Here is a 13,444-nt window from a genome sequence, read left to right as displayed (position 1 = left end):
GCATTACACATTATATCTTCACAGCAGTACTTCTTATACAAAGGTATGAAATTACCACTGGGGTGATGGGCAGAGTTCAGTGTCATGGTTTGCAGTATTTGGTAGTAGTCCCTCTGCCAGTTCTGGAGAAGATGCTGGCGCTCATGCATAATACCCTGATGTTGCATGGAATTTGAAAAAAGTCACAAGGAACCCAAATAAATGTCTGCAAATATATATACAGGTGTACATGTATGTGCATGCATGAATGTATACGTCGTCCACACCATGGTGCCCCCTGGAACCAAGGACTGCTTGGCCATCCACATTGGCATGCATACCTGTCTGCACGCGCCCACACATGTGTGAATGACTGACAGAGGGATGCACCCAAACACCTTGTTCTGTCTGTCCTTCCATTTCCCTGCTATGCTTTTCTGAGCCACCAGTGCATTGATATCTGTAAGAATTCAGCCAGATTTTATTAAAACTTCATCTTAGGTTTAAAAAATCTTCTAAAAGCCCTGCAGGGCTATTGTAAATTTCAGTCCCCTGCCAGATCGCAGGAACAGAGCAGGCAGGCAGATAGGTGGCAGGTCTGCTCTGAATGCAGACATGTGCAAGCTGTAACACAGTAGGTAGGTCTCCTCTGCCACCCACCAGTACTCCATTTCTTGGGATTGGCAGCCTCCACACCAAATCCAGTGGAGCTACTAATCTCCAAAAGGCCTAAGGGAAGATCCCACCTCCTGCTCTATGATGCAATCCATCCTTGCCCTCACCCATCCTTAAATGTTCCCCATCAGCATCCCAGCCAGGCTCCTGCAGCTGCCCTGCAGGATGCCCACCTCCCGGCTAGGCAGTCCAGGTACCCACAGACCCTCGCTTCCCCGGGGTGCTGATCAGGGAAGCGAAAGGCTGGGAGCCTTTCCCTCCTGCAGCCAGTGCTAGGGCTTGGGGACATCTGTCCTGTGCAAGTCAGGGGCTTGGAGGCTGCATGTGGAGTGGCTTCTTTGAAGGATACCCACCAGCAGCCCCTGCAGGAGTCGGCATGGGGCGGAGGCGTTGCTGTACCCTCCTGGCTCTGGGGACCTCCCACGCACGCAAGCACCAACGGCAGCACAGTGGGTGCTGCCAGGAGCAGCCACGCTGCGGGAAGGGCTCCTCTGAGGCGGAGGTGGTGGCACAGTACAGAGAGGCAGCTCCCACCCAGGCCTCCAAAGCAGCTGGCTCCCAGGGCAAAGGTGGGCCGCTGTTCCCGGTCGGCATGGCCGCGCTCTCTGCAAGGGGAGACCCACAGCTGAAACCTCATGACCATTCACCAGCTGTTCTCACGACAAGCTGCTGGTCCGCCCGCGCCCCAGCGCACACCTTAATCCGGAGAAGGAAAAGGTCTCGGTAGCCGAACGGAGGGGCCGCAGAGCGGCCGTACGGCCCCAGGGCGGGGTGGCGGCCGCGCCGCGCGCCGCCCCACGCAGCCTCCCCGCGCGCCCCGCCGCTGCCGGGGGGCGGGCCGGGGCGGAGCGGTCGCCCGGGGTCGCTGCGGCGGCGGCGGCGGAGCGGCCATGGCGGTGTTCGTGACGCGGCGGATCCCGGCCGAGGGGCTGCGGGTCCTGTCGCAGGCCGGCGGGTGAGCGCGGGACCGGGGCCGGGTGAGGGGCAGCGTCGGGTCGGCCTCGGCCCCGGCGGCGCGGTAACGGGCCGGGCTGCGCTCCCGCCGCAGGTGCCTTGTCCAGCAGTGGGACTCGGAGGAGCCGGTGCCGCGGGACGAGCTGCTGGCGGGCGTGGCGGGGAAAGCGGGGGCTGCTCTGCCTCCTCTCGGACCGCATCGACCGCGAGGTGCTGGAGGCCGCCGGTGGGTGCGGGCTGCGGCCCCGGGGCCCCCTCCGTTCCCCTCCCCTCCCGGCCCAGTCCCCCCCCCGGGGCGACGCTGGGCAGCCGCACGCTGGTGGTGTCTTGCAGGGCCCGGCCTGAAAGTCATCAGCACCATGTCCGTGGGGTTTGACCACCTGGCCCTGGAGGAAATTAAGAAGCGGTAATCCTCCCCTGCTCTGCCCCTCACCCTGCCCCTGTGAGGGATGGGGCCCCTCTGGGGGAGGCGGCAGAGAAGGAGGGCAAAGCGCAGAGCTCATCCTACTCTTGACCTCTTGACGTGGCAGAGCTGCGGGTCACTTTGGCAGGCGCCTGGCGGGTGGACTTTGGCAGAGCATGGGGCTGGATGGGGTTTGCGACCTGCACCTCCCTCTTGCTAGGGTATGGCTAGGGTCACCCCCAACCCAGCTGGGGTCGGAGGAGCCTTTGGATGCTTGGGTAAGGCTAGGATAACCCCACCCAAATGTGGTTGAGAAGAGTCTTTGGAGGAAGGGCTGAGGAGCTAAAAGGGATGTCCCCTTGCATATAGTTTTGTGGAGATCTAGAAGAGATGTAGCATCAGCAACTCACCCAGAAATGTTGACGTAGCACCCCAAGGCTGGCAGCCTTGCCCCAGAGACGTGTGCTTGCCTTGCAGAGGGATCCGTGTGGGGTACACACCTGATGTCCTGACGGATGCCACCGCAGAACTTTCTGTAGCTTTACTTCTGGCTGTGTGCCGCCGGCTGCCAGAGGCAGTGGAGCAGGTAAAGAAGTGAGTATCGGCAGCTGCCAGCTGCAGCAAGGGCTGGCTTCTGAGCCCCGCAGCCCCCAAACCGGGAGCTGCAGGAGAAAGCGTGCCACACTTGACAGATGAAATGGGGCTGAAGTCAGAGTTTAACCCAGCTCGAACTGAACAGCTTGCAGGCCAAAGCAGAGTCACCTCAGTTCCATGACTCTTTGGAGAGGTGCTGCTCAGGGGCTGTGAGAGGGGCAGAACTCCCCTCTGTATGCTAGGTAGAGGGCCTGCGGGAGAGGGCACCCAAGGCCACTGCAGACCCCTCGAGGAAGGCACGCATAGAACATCTGGCCAGAGCTCAGTGACTGGCAGTTGTTCCAGGGCTGTGGTGAGCAGTACTTAAAATCCCAAGGCGGCTGCTGCTGAGCACCTGAGGTCCAAGCAGATTCCTGCAGGAGACCACTGAGGTCACTTGAAGCAGGTACCTCAGAAAGGCTGGTTGTAAGATCATCTGTCAGTGCAAAGGGCTGGCCACCTGCATTGTTGTAGTCTCTGGCGTACTTGCCCAAATGCTGGACTGGGCTATGAGCAGCCTCTCCCATGTTCTGTCTGACATCTGTTTCTATCTCACTCTCTCTGCTAGTGGTGGCTGGACAACATGGAAGCCCTTATGGATGTGTGGCTATGGTCTGTCTGATAGTACAGTGGGCATCATAGGTCTGGGGAGAATAGGTAAGTGCAGGTCAGGCGCAGGATTTTTGTGTCTCCTGTGATGGCAGGGTGGTTTTGGAGGTTCAGCTGAGGTGGTGTCTCCGGTGCTCGCCTATGAGAACAAGGACAGCTGTGTAGAGCCTCTCCCAACAGAAATATTGACTCACCAGGCCTAAACCTTAGAAGTTTAAAGCATTCAAGTGCATCGACTACATCTGAATTCTACAGCAAACTGCATGCTGTCCTCTTGATTTTCAGTTAAACAAATGCCCTGACAAAGTCCAAGATGACGTGCTTGTCATCCTTTCAGTTGTGGACTTTGTCAGCAGATGGCTATTTCTTTCCTCACTTCCCAGTTTGCTCGCTAGGGTAGCTGCAGGTTTACCGTTCCGTGGCTCCCTTTCTGTAGTTTCATTCTGGTGGGGAGTCCATTCCTGCTCGCATGAGGAGCAGCAGAAGGCATCCATCTCCCCAGCCCAGGCCCGCCGCGCTCCAGGCTTGGAAGCAGCCTGGCAGGGGTGATCCTACCACAGCACCCATTTAGCGAGCGATGTGCTCTGCTTGCTGCTGCGCTGTCAGCCACATCAAGGGTGAGCGTGTCGAAGAATGGACCGCTTGGAGAGGCCTGGTGGACCCCCATGGCCCAGCGTTCGCCTCTGTGGAGCATGCCTCATGCTCACGATGGCACAGCAGCCCGACGGTCTTCTTTCTCACTCCTAGGACAGGCGGTTGCCCGCCGCCTAAAGCCCTTTGGGGTCAAGAAGTTTCTGTACACTGGCAGTCACGCGAAACCAGAGAGTGCTGCAGAGTTTGAAGCTGAGTTCGGTAAGAAAGACGCCAGGAGCAGGGGCAGAGTCGTCTGTTGCCTGGCAGCACAGACCGCTAGGGCTGGGATGGCTCCGGGGAGGTGTCACCCCACCGGTGGGCCAGTGGGAGGGAGGGTGTGAGCTGGAGGTTATGGGTGGCTCCTTGGTGTAGCTGGTGTGAAATGCTGTGGGGGCAGCAACGGAGGGAGTGGCAAATCCGAAACACTTTCCATGCAGGGCGGTGGATGGCAGCGAGGGAAACCTGCCTCCTTTGAGCCGGGCAATTCCAGCCAGAAGGCTGGACACACCTGGGCTGTCACTGACCGCTCACCATAATTGTGGCCTGTGGCTGTTTCTGCCGCTTTTGCCTTTCATCTGGTGTCCATCTCTTTGGATTTCCAGTTAGTTTCATTCCCACAAGGAAGTGGAATATAATGGGCAGGGAGGGGAAAGTGGCAGCTGCCCAGTGCCCAGATGTCCTGCAGGGAGGAGGGAACAGGCTGAGGCTGGCCACAGATCTTCATTGAGGGTAGATTTTGGTTGCTGGAAACAAACATCAGCTTTAACCTCCTGCTTCACAATGAATGTCACAGTCCAGCCAAGCCTGGGAATGTCTCTTAGCTGCTGAATGGGGCTTTTCTGTGGCCCTGTTGGAGTCCCGAGACTTGCATCGTGCTAAGTTTTCACTCTGAAGCCAGCACATTTCCAGCTGATGCTTTTTTGCACAAAGTCATTTGCAGAACTTGTCCTGCTCCTTGCAGTTTCCTCTCACCTCCAGGAGTGACAGTGGCACAACTCATTATCTGTAGGTACCGTATACAGAGATTTAATGCTGGTATAAACTGCTGCTGCCATATTTTGCTGTCTAAACATGAAATACATACCAGAGCCTCCTTTGGGCCAGATGGCTAAACTATCGCTAGATTCCCTTTTGGCTTGGATTTGAATTCAAAAGATGTAAATTCTTTTGAGAAAGAAAACACCGCAGTAGTATCTGTCGGAGTGTGCATGGTTTCTGTTGGGTGTTTTCTGGTTGTTGCGTCTCCCCATCTGTGGAGAAGGGTCAGCCAGGTCTCTCCAGAGCCATGCTTGCTTGCTGGCAAGCCTTACAGATAAAAGCGATGCTGAGGTGGGCTGGTGAAGTCCCTGAGCAGAGCTGTGACCTGTGTTTCTCCACTCAGTCCCACTCATGAGGCTGGCCGAAGAGTCGGACTTTGTTGTGGTGACATGTGCTTTGACTCCGGCCACCCAGGGAATGTGCAACAAGGACTTCTTCAGCAGAATGAAGAAGAGCTCTGTGTTCATCAACACGAGCAGGTAATTGCAACTCGGTCTCCTGCATGGGGCGGGGTGACAGCTGTGGTTGCAGGGGGGATCTGGTAGGCTGTGAGATGTGCTTCCACTGGGAGTCCAGGTGGTATGTACAGCCTTCATGGCTGCGGCCACCAGGACTGCCCAGCATGTGGCTGGCTCCTCCAGCCCAAGGTCTCCTGGGATCAAGCCAAAGGCAGATTAAGATGTTCGGGGGGGTTACAGCCCCTGTCTCCTTTGCAGGGCCTTGTGCTCCACCCCGGTGGGGTGGACGGAAGGGTGACTGTTGGGTGACGGGAGGGTGAGGCTGAGGGATTGCCCAGGAGACGGCTGGAGCTGCCAGAAGCCTTGCTCTTGGGACAGAGGCAGGTGTGACACAGCTCCTTGGCCGAGTCCAGTGGTAGCCTCCTGTTCCCACTGCCTTGTAGAGCATGGTGGCAGGGCAGAACCCGTGCAGCCCGACATGCAGCATCTGCCCAGCCGCCCGGGATGCCTTGCACTGCCTGCACCTCCCTCCACAGCTGCCTGGGGTTGTCCTGTGCTCCAGCACCTGGCTCTTCTCCTGATGGGCAGCCTGGAGCAGGAGCAGCTCGTTGTGCTGAGAAGTTAGGCACATCCAGAGAGTGTGACCTCTGCTCAGGCAGCCCTGTGGACCTGGATGCCACCACCGAGGCTGTCCTATGTGGCCTGTGCCCTGGCCATGCCCCCCTAGGGGCCCATGGGACTGCTCGGAGCCCATGGGACCCCTCAGCAGCAAGACAAGCTCTCCCTCTGTGTTTGCCAGGGGGGCTGTGGTGAACCAGGGAGACCTGTATGACGCACTGGCCCACGGCCAGATTGCAGCGGCGGGCCTGGACGTCACGACGCCGGAGCCGCTGCCCACTGACCACCCCCTGCTCTCCCTCAAGAACTGTGGTAAGTGGCCGGCTTGGCAGCTGGCTGCACTCTGCTCTGGCAGCCTGCACTGGGGGTGCCCCGTGTGCCCACAGCTGCAGACCCGCTAGCTGGCATGATGAGGATTCCTCGTCCCTCTTAGCCTGCTGGTGTGAACAAGCACTGAAACATGGAAGGGCAGAAAGGTCAAGCGTCTTTAAGCAGACTGTAGGTAGCCACCGTACAATGTGGGGAGCTGCTAGAGGGGAATGGATCTCCATTCAGTGGGGTGAGGCATGGTGTGAAATTCATGGGGGAGCCTGATACCAGCAGGTGCCTGAATGAGAAGCCAAATCCCTGCTCATGTGCTGCCAAGCTCTGGTATTCTCTAAGCTCCTGGGCATATATTCTGCTAAAAAAGCTTCCCACGTGGCTAAAAAGCTGGGTGCTGAGTCTGCCTAGAGGAGTCTCAGCCTTGGGAGTGCTGCAGCACTGCGAGCCTGGGCTGCCAGGCACAGGGTCAGCATGTGTGCTCAGAAGCACAGTTCATTTAAGTGCTTGCCTTGTCTGACATCCATGCTCCCCAGTGGATGTCAGCAAATTAGCCGTGAGCTGAAGAGGCCAGGAAGTGCTCACACTATGGGATGAACAGGAGGTGTCTTTGCAGACAGTCTAGCTGCATGCCCCGGCCAGTCCAAGGCAACTTTCACTGGGAAAGTGGTGGCTGGCGAGCTGAGGCAGCCTGTTTTCTGGATAGTAATGGGCATCAGGCAGGTAGGAAGGTGCTGGTCCCAGGACTAGTGTCTTCTCTGGAAGAGGACAGGTTGGATGAGAAAGGCCTGTTAGGCAGGGGCTTGCTCAGCTGCTTTTGTGCTTCAGCATTGCCAGGCTGCAGGAATGGGGGCAAGAGTGCCTGCAACCAGGGGTGGTAGCTGATCACTGTTAGTTTCACCCATGCTTTCCTGAAAGCTTGCTGAGAGCTGCCACGTGGGGCAGGATGATGTTTTACTGCAGGAGGTTAGCAGCCCTCGGTGTTTTCCTGGGATCCTCGTTGATGCAGACTGAAGGGACTGTGTAGGGGGCCGTTTCCCACGCCTGCAAGCACCAGTGCAGCTCCATCCTCACAGGTGCCAGTGGCTGGCCAGCAACCTGGGATGAGTTAGGGACAGCTCCTGGCGTGTTCACTGCCTTCCCTCATGTGGCCTTCAGTGAGTAACTTGGCCTGTCCCCTGTAAAGTGGGGCCAAGAGCCTTCCTTTTCTCCAGCCAGGGAGCGTGTGGGTCAGGCTGGTTACAGAGTAGGGCTGACACAGACACAAGCCAGAGAGGCTTGCTTGTATCCCTTGAGGCAGAAAAGAGTCAGAAATGAAAAACAGAGAAGGCACTGCTTTCTAATTAGAAAGTAAACGTCTGCGATTGTGCCATTGCCGGTGCCACGGCAGGGTGCCCATTCCTACCTGAATGCGTGTCTTTGCCAGGGTGGGCAATCCTGCTCAGAGCTGATGCCATAAGCCAGGCCAGAGCAGCTTCCTCTCACATCAGCATGTGCTTTGGCCGCTCAAACGGCACCCCAGGCATGAGATCTGGTCTGTGCATCTTCACTTGCATGGGCAATGTTATCGGAGTGGCTGTGCAGGTGCCAGCAGGATGTCCTGTCTCCTGCAAGGAGGCTTTGGGAGTGTCCAAAAAGAAACAGTAGAGGCATCCATGAAAATTTGGAACTGCCCATGACCGAGTATCCATTTCTGAAATACAAGTTCATAGCTGTTGCTTTGATTATCTTTTTGCTATAATCTATTTTCTGTTTGTTTGCTTTGGTTCCCATGGTAGACAGTGTAAGAAATTATAAAAGCAGAGGCTTTCTGGAAATATTTGCAGGACTACAGAGATCTTGGAGCTCTGGAACAACACAAGCAAGACAAATACAGATGTATTTACTTTCACAGAAATGAGGCTTTGATGATTCTGAAATTATTCACAGATTTCACCCAAAACTGCCAAACAGTTTCAGCAGCAGAAGGAACATGGCATAAGTAGAGGAGGAAGAAGTGGTGATGTTACTTTCACAGTGAATAAGGAACCCAGGCTGGCTCTTGACTGGGGGAGAAAGGACCTATGCGACCCCACAGTCCTTAGGAGAGCCTTCTGCCCCCAGGGCAGCAGCATGTCAGGTGTTCAGGCTTCTGCATTGCCTGTAGATGCTCTGTCAGAAAACAAAGAAAGGCTACAGTGCAGGCTTTTATCCATACATGGGGAAAGTACTCTCCACTACTAATATAACAATAACTTACCACTAAAGCAGCTTTGGCTCATACCTGTACATTGCATAGAAGGAGCCTTTTCACATAAGTGGATAAAAATCTCTGCCCTGACTGTGCTGCAGCAAGCCAGCTCTGTTTGGCAGGGGCTGTTTGCCTCCACACGTGCCTTCCCAGTGCACCCCTGGGTCTGTAAACCATGATGTTTTGCAACAGCCTTCGGGCTTGTGCTGCGATAATGTGTTGGTTCATGCCTATCAGTGAGCCGAACCTCCTAAAGCTGTGTGGCAATCAGGCAACAGCGTGCAAATTTCACTGCATGTTCATCTGCTGCAGAGATAGTATTTTACATCTACCACCAATTTTGAGTCTGTGCAGGAAGGTGAGTACAACCCTGAACGCAGAAAGAAGGACCAACTTTTGGCTGAATGTCTTTGGCCTGGAGGACTTCAAAAATACCTCAGTTAGCTATTTATCAGGTGTCTTTTCCACTCTTAGTGGCTGATGATTTTGTTTCATGCTCCATGTCTGATGTCAGCTTCTGGTGGAGCAGTGGCTCATGCAGGATGCAGGTTTACCCCCTCCACGGGAAGATTTCTGAAAGAGGCTGCAAGAGGTCAGCAAAGGTAAGAAACAAGCAAGTAACCTTCCCTGTCCCCTGCAGTGATTCTGCCGCACATTGGGAGTGCCACGTACGCCACGAGGAGCACCATGGCAGTGCTGGCAGCCAACAACCTGCTGGCTGGGCTGCGAGGGGACCCCATGCCCCATGAGCTGCTGCTGTGACAGCCAGGGCCTGGCTCCTGCAGGGCTGCAGGACTTGGCCATTACCTTCCCCTGGAGAAGCAGACCAGTCCTGTGCCTCCTCACCTCTGCAGCAGCACACCAGCAGTGCCTTCAGTGAGGGAACTGTACTATAACCATTAAAGAGAATCGGTGAACGTGTCGTGCTCATTTCATTTGAGAACAGGGTGCCCCAGGCATGTGGTGGAGCACACAGCGCTGCGGGGGGCTGCGGGTCTCACGGTCGTGTCACTGCCGCACTCAGCCGGCCATAGATGGCGTTTGGCCCCGATTCAGAAAACACTTGCAGGGTCAGGACTGTTGTGTATTTCACTAGCCAGGATGTGTCATACCGTAAGGGAGCTGCTGCTACAGTGCCTGTCCTCACAGCCTGGCTCCTGAGGTCACAGCGAGAGGCCAGGCAGATCTGTACTTGAACTGCCAGCTTGTAGCCAGGAAGGGAAGAGAGGCAATTGCTCGATCAGCACAGGCCCATTGCTGCCAGCCCGCTGGTTGCAGTCTTGGATTTTTTCACGCTGGTTGCAGTCTCAGATCTCTTCCCCAGTTCTTTTTCCTAGATATGCAATGACACGTGTCAGTGCAAAAGAAGACATGAGTGGGGGCCAAGCCTCTAGGTGCTAGGGGAGACCTGGATGAGCACATTTCAGGGGCGTTGGGGGTTCTGTCTCTCCTGCAGTGGGGGTTGGAATCCATCTCTCCCTGCCAGTCCTCCCAGCAAGCTTCTGTCCCAGCTGCTGAAACAATCAGTGAGGTGCTCTGTGGATTGCTCCTGTGTGCTGTACCATGCCCTGTCCGAGGGCAGCACGCTCTGATGACATTGTTGTCTTAAAGAAAAGAAAGGTAGCTGTGGCATTGCATTGCGGTGGCAGGAGGAATTTAACAGAAAGCTTGTCAGAAATCCTGCTATGAATGTGTGCATGTTGAGTGTGATCCTCGAGCACGTTCTGCCTGCAGGGGAGGAAAGGGTCAAGAAGGACTTTTTTTCCAATTTTGTGGGGGGCATGCCCATAAGCTCTCTGCAAGAGGACCGTGCACAGTGAGTGTGCGGCCCTGCAGCATCCAGCCATGATCTTGAGGACAGGAGTAGCTCATTCCCCACTTTCTTCAGCAGGGGCCTTGGCTGTGAGCTTGCAAGGTCATCTTCCCAAGAAAAAGGAGTGAGCGAGCCCCTTTGCCAGTGTCACCCCCCTCCCTCTGGGAGCTTGCTTGAAAGGAGCAGCTTTCTTCAGAGTCCCCTGCAGCTGTGGCAGTCCTTCCCAATCCGCTGCAGGCAAGCCCACATCAAGGGTCTGCTCTTCCTCAGATGGGAACCAAGCCCTCTGGGGGCCCTGGGGAGTCTTCTGTGGTTTGGAGCCATGGTCACAGATTCACAAGTCTAGACCAGCAATTTTCCCATCCTCCTGTGCAGCCAGCACTTGGGGAGCAGTTCTGAAAAGTTCACTACACAGCAAAGGAAAACACCCAACTGGGATTTTCAGAATAAAAGGCAAGGATTTGATGTATAGGATTGTTGCATTTGGAAATCAATAGCAAAGTGCGTTAAACAGGACAGTCACGTTACTTCCCTGGAGTTCTACCAAAGACCTGTCCTGTGCACAGTCTTGCAGTGGCAGCACTGGACACATCTGCAAATTGTGAATTTGTGTTCCCCAGGTATGAACATGTGTATGATGAGGAAGCCAGTTCAATTTAAGTTTTCGTATTCTACCTTGGCAGGGTGGTGGGAAAGCCTTGGCAAGTGCAGCCTGCAAGGGCTCTTGGGAGAACAAGGTGGGGCCTGCCTGGCCCATCCCTGCCTGACAGTGGCGAGACTGCTTAGGGGCACACATCGGCCTTGCTGTGGTCCCACCCCCTCATGCCCTCCTGGCACCTACAACCACGAGGCAGACGGGACAGCCCTGCGCGATGCCTGCTGGATCTGTTCACAGCCCTGGCCAGCCCCAAATGCGCCCCCGCTGCATGGTGGGGAGATCACTCTCACCAGTTTTAAACCAGTCTCCTCCCAGCTCTACGGGCTAAGGAACATGGTACAGACCATGGAAGCAGACCTGGACTCAGTTTACTTGTGGGCTGTGGCTCTCGATCAGCCTTCCTCCCCTCCCAGCCTTGTCATTTTGATCCCTAGGTTTTGGCATTCAGAGCCGTATATGAAGGAAGGGACAGCCTTCTTTCCAAGGCTGTGCGAGGTGTGGAGAGGAGGAGGAAGTAAGTGAACATTTCGGTTCACTTGACCCCGGGGGATCCATCCCACAGGCGCAGAACACAAAGTACACCCAGTGCGTTCAGCCAGGGCAGGTGCTACAGCGACAAGCTCTGCCATCAGCAGAGCCCCTGCACCAGCCACCTGGCTGCTACTGAGTCATCTCCATCTTGCGTTTCCTCCAAAGCTGAGGCTGGAGCTGCTCAGTTGGCCTCACGGGCACAGGACCCCACCATGTGTTCCACATGGATTTCTGACTGGTGCATGGGTACCCTGCTTCCAGCCATGTGGGCTCCAGCACTATCTCCTGACCAGTGCCCTCACTCATTCCCCCCCACCCCGACCCAGTGCCTGCCAGAGCTCGGTACCGTCTCAGTGTGTTCTTTTAGATAATCCACACAAGGAAGGTTTGGGGCTTAATACCAAATTTACTTCTCTGTAGGCATTTGACGTTACATTGGATTTTTGTTTAGCAGAATGATACAGCAACGTACTGGAATTGCAGTACAAGCACAGTACTGCAATTGCAATATATGATGGGATTGCAGCAGAAATGTGATGGCCGTCACTGGTCTCTGGAGGTGCCGCTGTCGCCGTGCTGGGCACCCCCAGCAGCTGGGAGGGAGCACGTGCGCCGGAGCCAGCTCAAGCCTGTTGCACTCGTCAGTGCTTTTTTTGCTGTCCATCAGTGCTCGCACTCTGCTTTGAGCTGAGCCAGGTGAACCTCCCCATGGTGGCCAGGCTTGTGTAGGACGACACCTGACCTCCTTTGGTGACGTCCAGGGTGAACGGTGTCACAAGCAGCTGATCCACCCAGCTGAGAGGCATGTTTGTGTAAGAAGAGCCCCTGTCCCTTTGTATCGAGATCAGCTCAGCTGCCTGAGCCCTCTCCTCTGTGCCTTTGCCTTTGTAAGGATTTGCCGACAGGCCTTGGCCCTGGCAGCAGGGGTGGTTGGGCCTGTGCAAGGGCTCAGCGTGGGCCCCACTCATGACCCCATCCCCAGCAGCAATGTGATGCTGCAGCTGGGCAAATGCCCGTGGGCTAAATGCATGACAGGCCTGCTTCCACCTTGGGGCTGAGGTTTACCTAGTCCCAGCAAACGCCACCCTTTGCGCAGCAAGACAGGGCAAAGCTCCTGTTGCCCAGCAGCTCAGCTGCTGGACCCCGACCCTGCCTTACCCCCAGCTGTGTTTGTCCTGGGGCACCTCCCAGGAGGGGCTGCCCTGATGGCGCAGCATCAGCCTCACCAACCCAGACACGTCTCCGCATCCAGCCCAGAGGGATGGACCAGGGACAAGGTCTGAGCACGAGAGGTAGCCCTCTCCTCCCCAGTGGCCAGCTGCCTGCTTCTCACAGCACTGAAGAAGATGCTGGATGCCACAGGCGACCTGAGAACCTCAGCTGGTACAAAATCTGTGCCTGCACCACCCGGTGCCTCCCTGCCGTGGCTCTGCCCGGCCACACTGTGCACCCACATCCAGGGAGGAAAGAGCCTTCCTTGTGCAGCCCAAAGGCTTCTGCCACGCTTCGGGTCTTGGTGAGAGATGCTCATACCCGTAGAAATTGCACTGAAAAAGAGAAGAGACGTAACATGAAGCCTCAGCTGCTGGACAGACGCAAAACCAGTGCTTCTTTGAAATGACAGCGCAAGGGGAGGGGGAGAGGGGACTGCAGTAGGCAAGAAGAAAGGGTCTCGTTCCCAGCTCGGGACCTTGCTGGCTGTGTGCCCAGCAGTGCTGGGGCCCCCCCTCCACTGAGCTATGGATAGGGGCTTTCGATGCCCACTGGCCAGGAGGAAGAATAGCCTTGTGCTTCCTCCCGCAGGGAGGCTACAGCCCAGCCAGACCCCTCCTGGAAGGCAACCAGTGCCCAGCACAGCTTCACCACCCTCCTTCCAGCGAGTCAGGCACAA

General features: G+C 56.1%; 1 protein-coding gene across 1 annotated transcript; it reads left to right on the top strand.

Moving 5' to 3' along the window:
- The first annotated feature begins 1,493 nt into the window (after window positions 1-1,493).
- GRHPR (glyoxylate and hydroxypyruvate reductase) lies at window positions 1,494-9,468 on the top strand. The gene is given in 10 exon segments (XM_075079472.1): window positions 1,494-1,609; window positions 1,703-1,769; window positions 1,771-1,834; window positions 1,942-2,014; window positions 2,489-2,605; window positions 3,213-3,301; window positions 4,001-4,105; window positions 5,268-5,403; window positions 6,182-6,312; window positions 9,192-9,468. Coding segments are annotated over 10 exon segments (969 nt in total). The 5' UTR covers window positions 1,494-1,544; the 3' UTR covers window positions 9,314-9,468.
- The last annotated feature ends 3,976 nt before the right edge of the window (window positions 9,469-13,444 follow it).

This window comes from Phalacrocorax aristotelis, chromosome Z (assembly GCF_949628215.1).
Source record: "Phalacrocorax aristotelis chromosome Z, bGulAri2.1, whole genome shotgun sequence".
NCBI classification, from domain to species: Eukaryota; Metazoa; Chordata; class Aves; order Suliformes; family Phalacrocoracidae; genus Phalacrocorax; species Phalacrocorax aristotelis.
The sequence above is the reverse complement of the archived record's forward strand: the minus strand, read 5'-3'. Positions and strand labels throughout refer to the sequence as shown.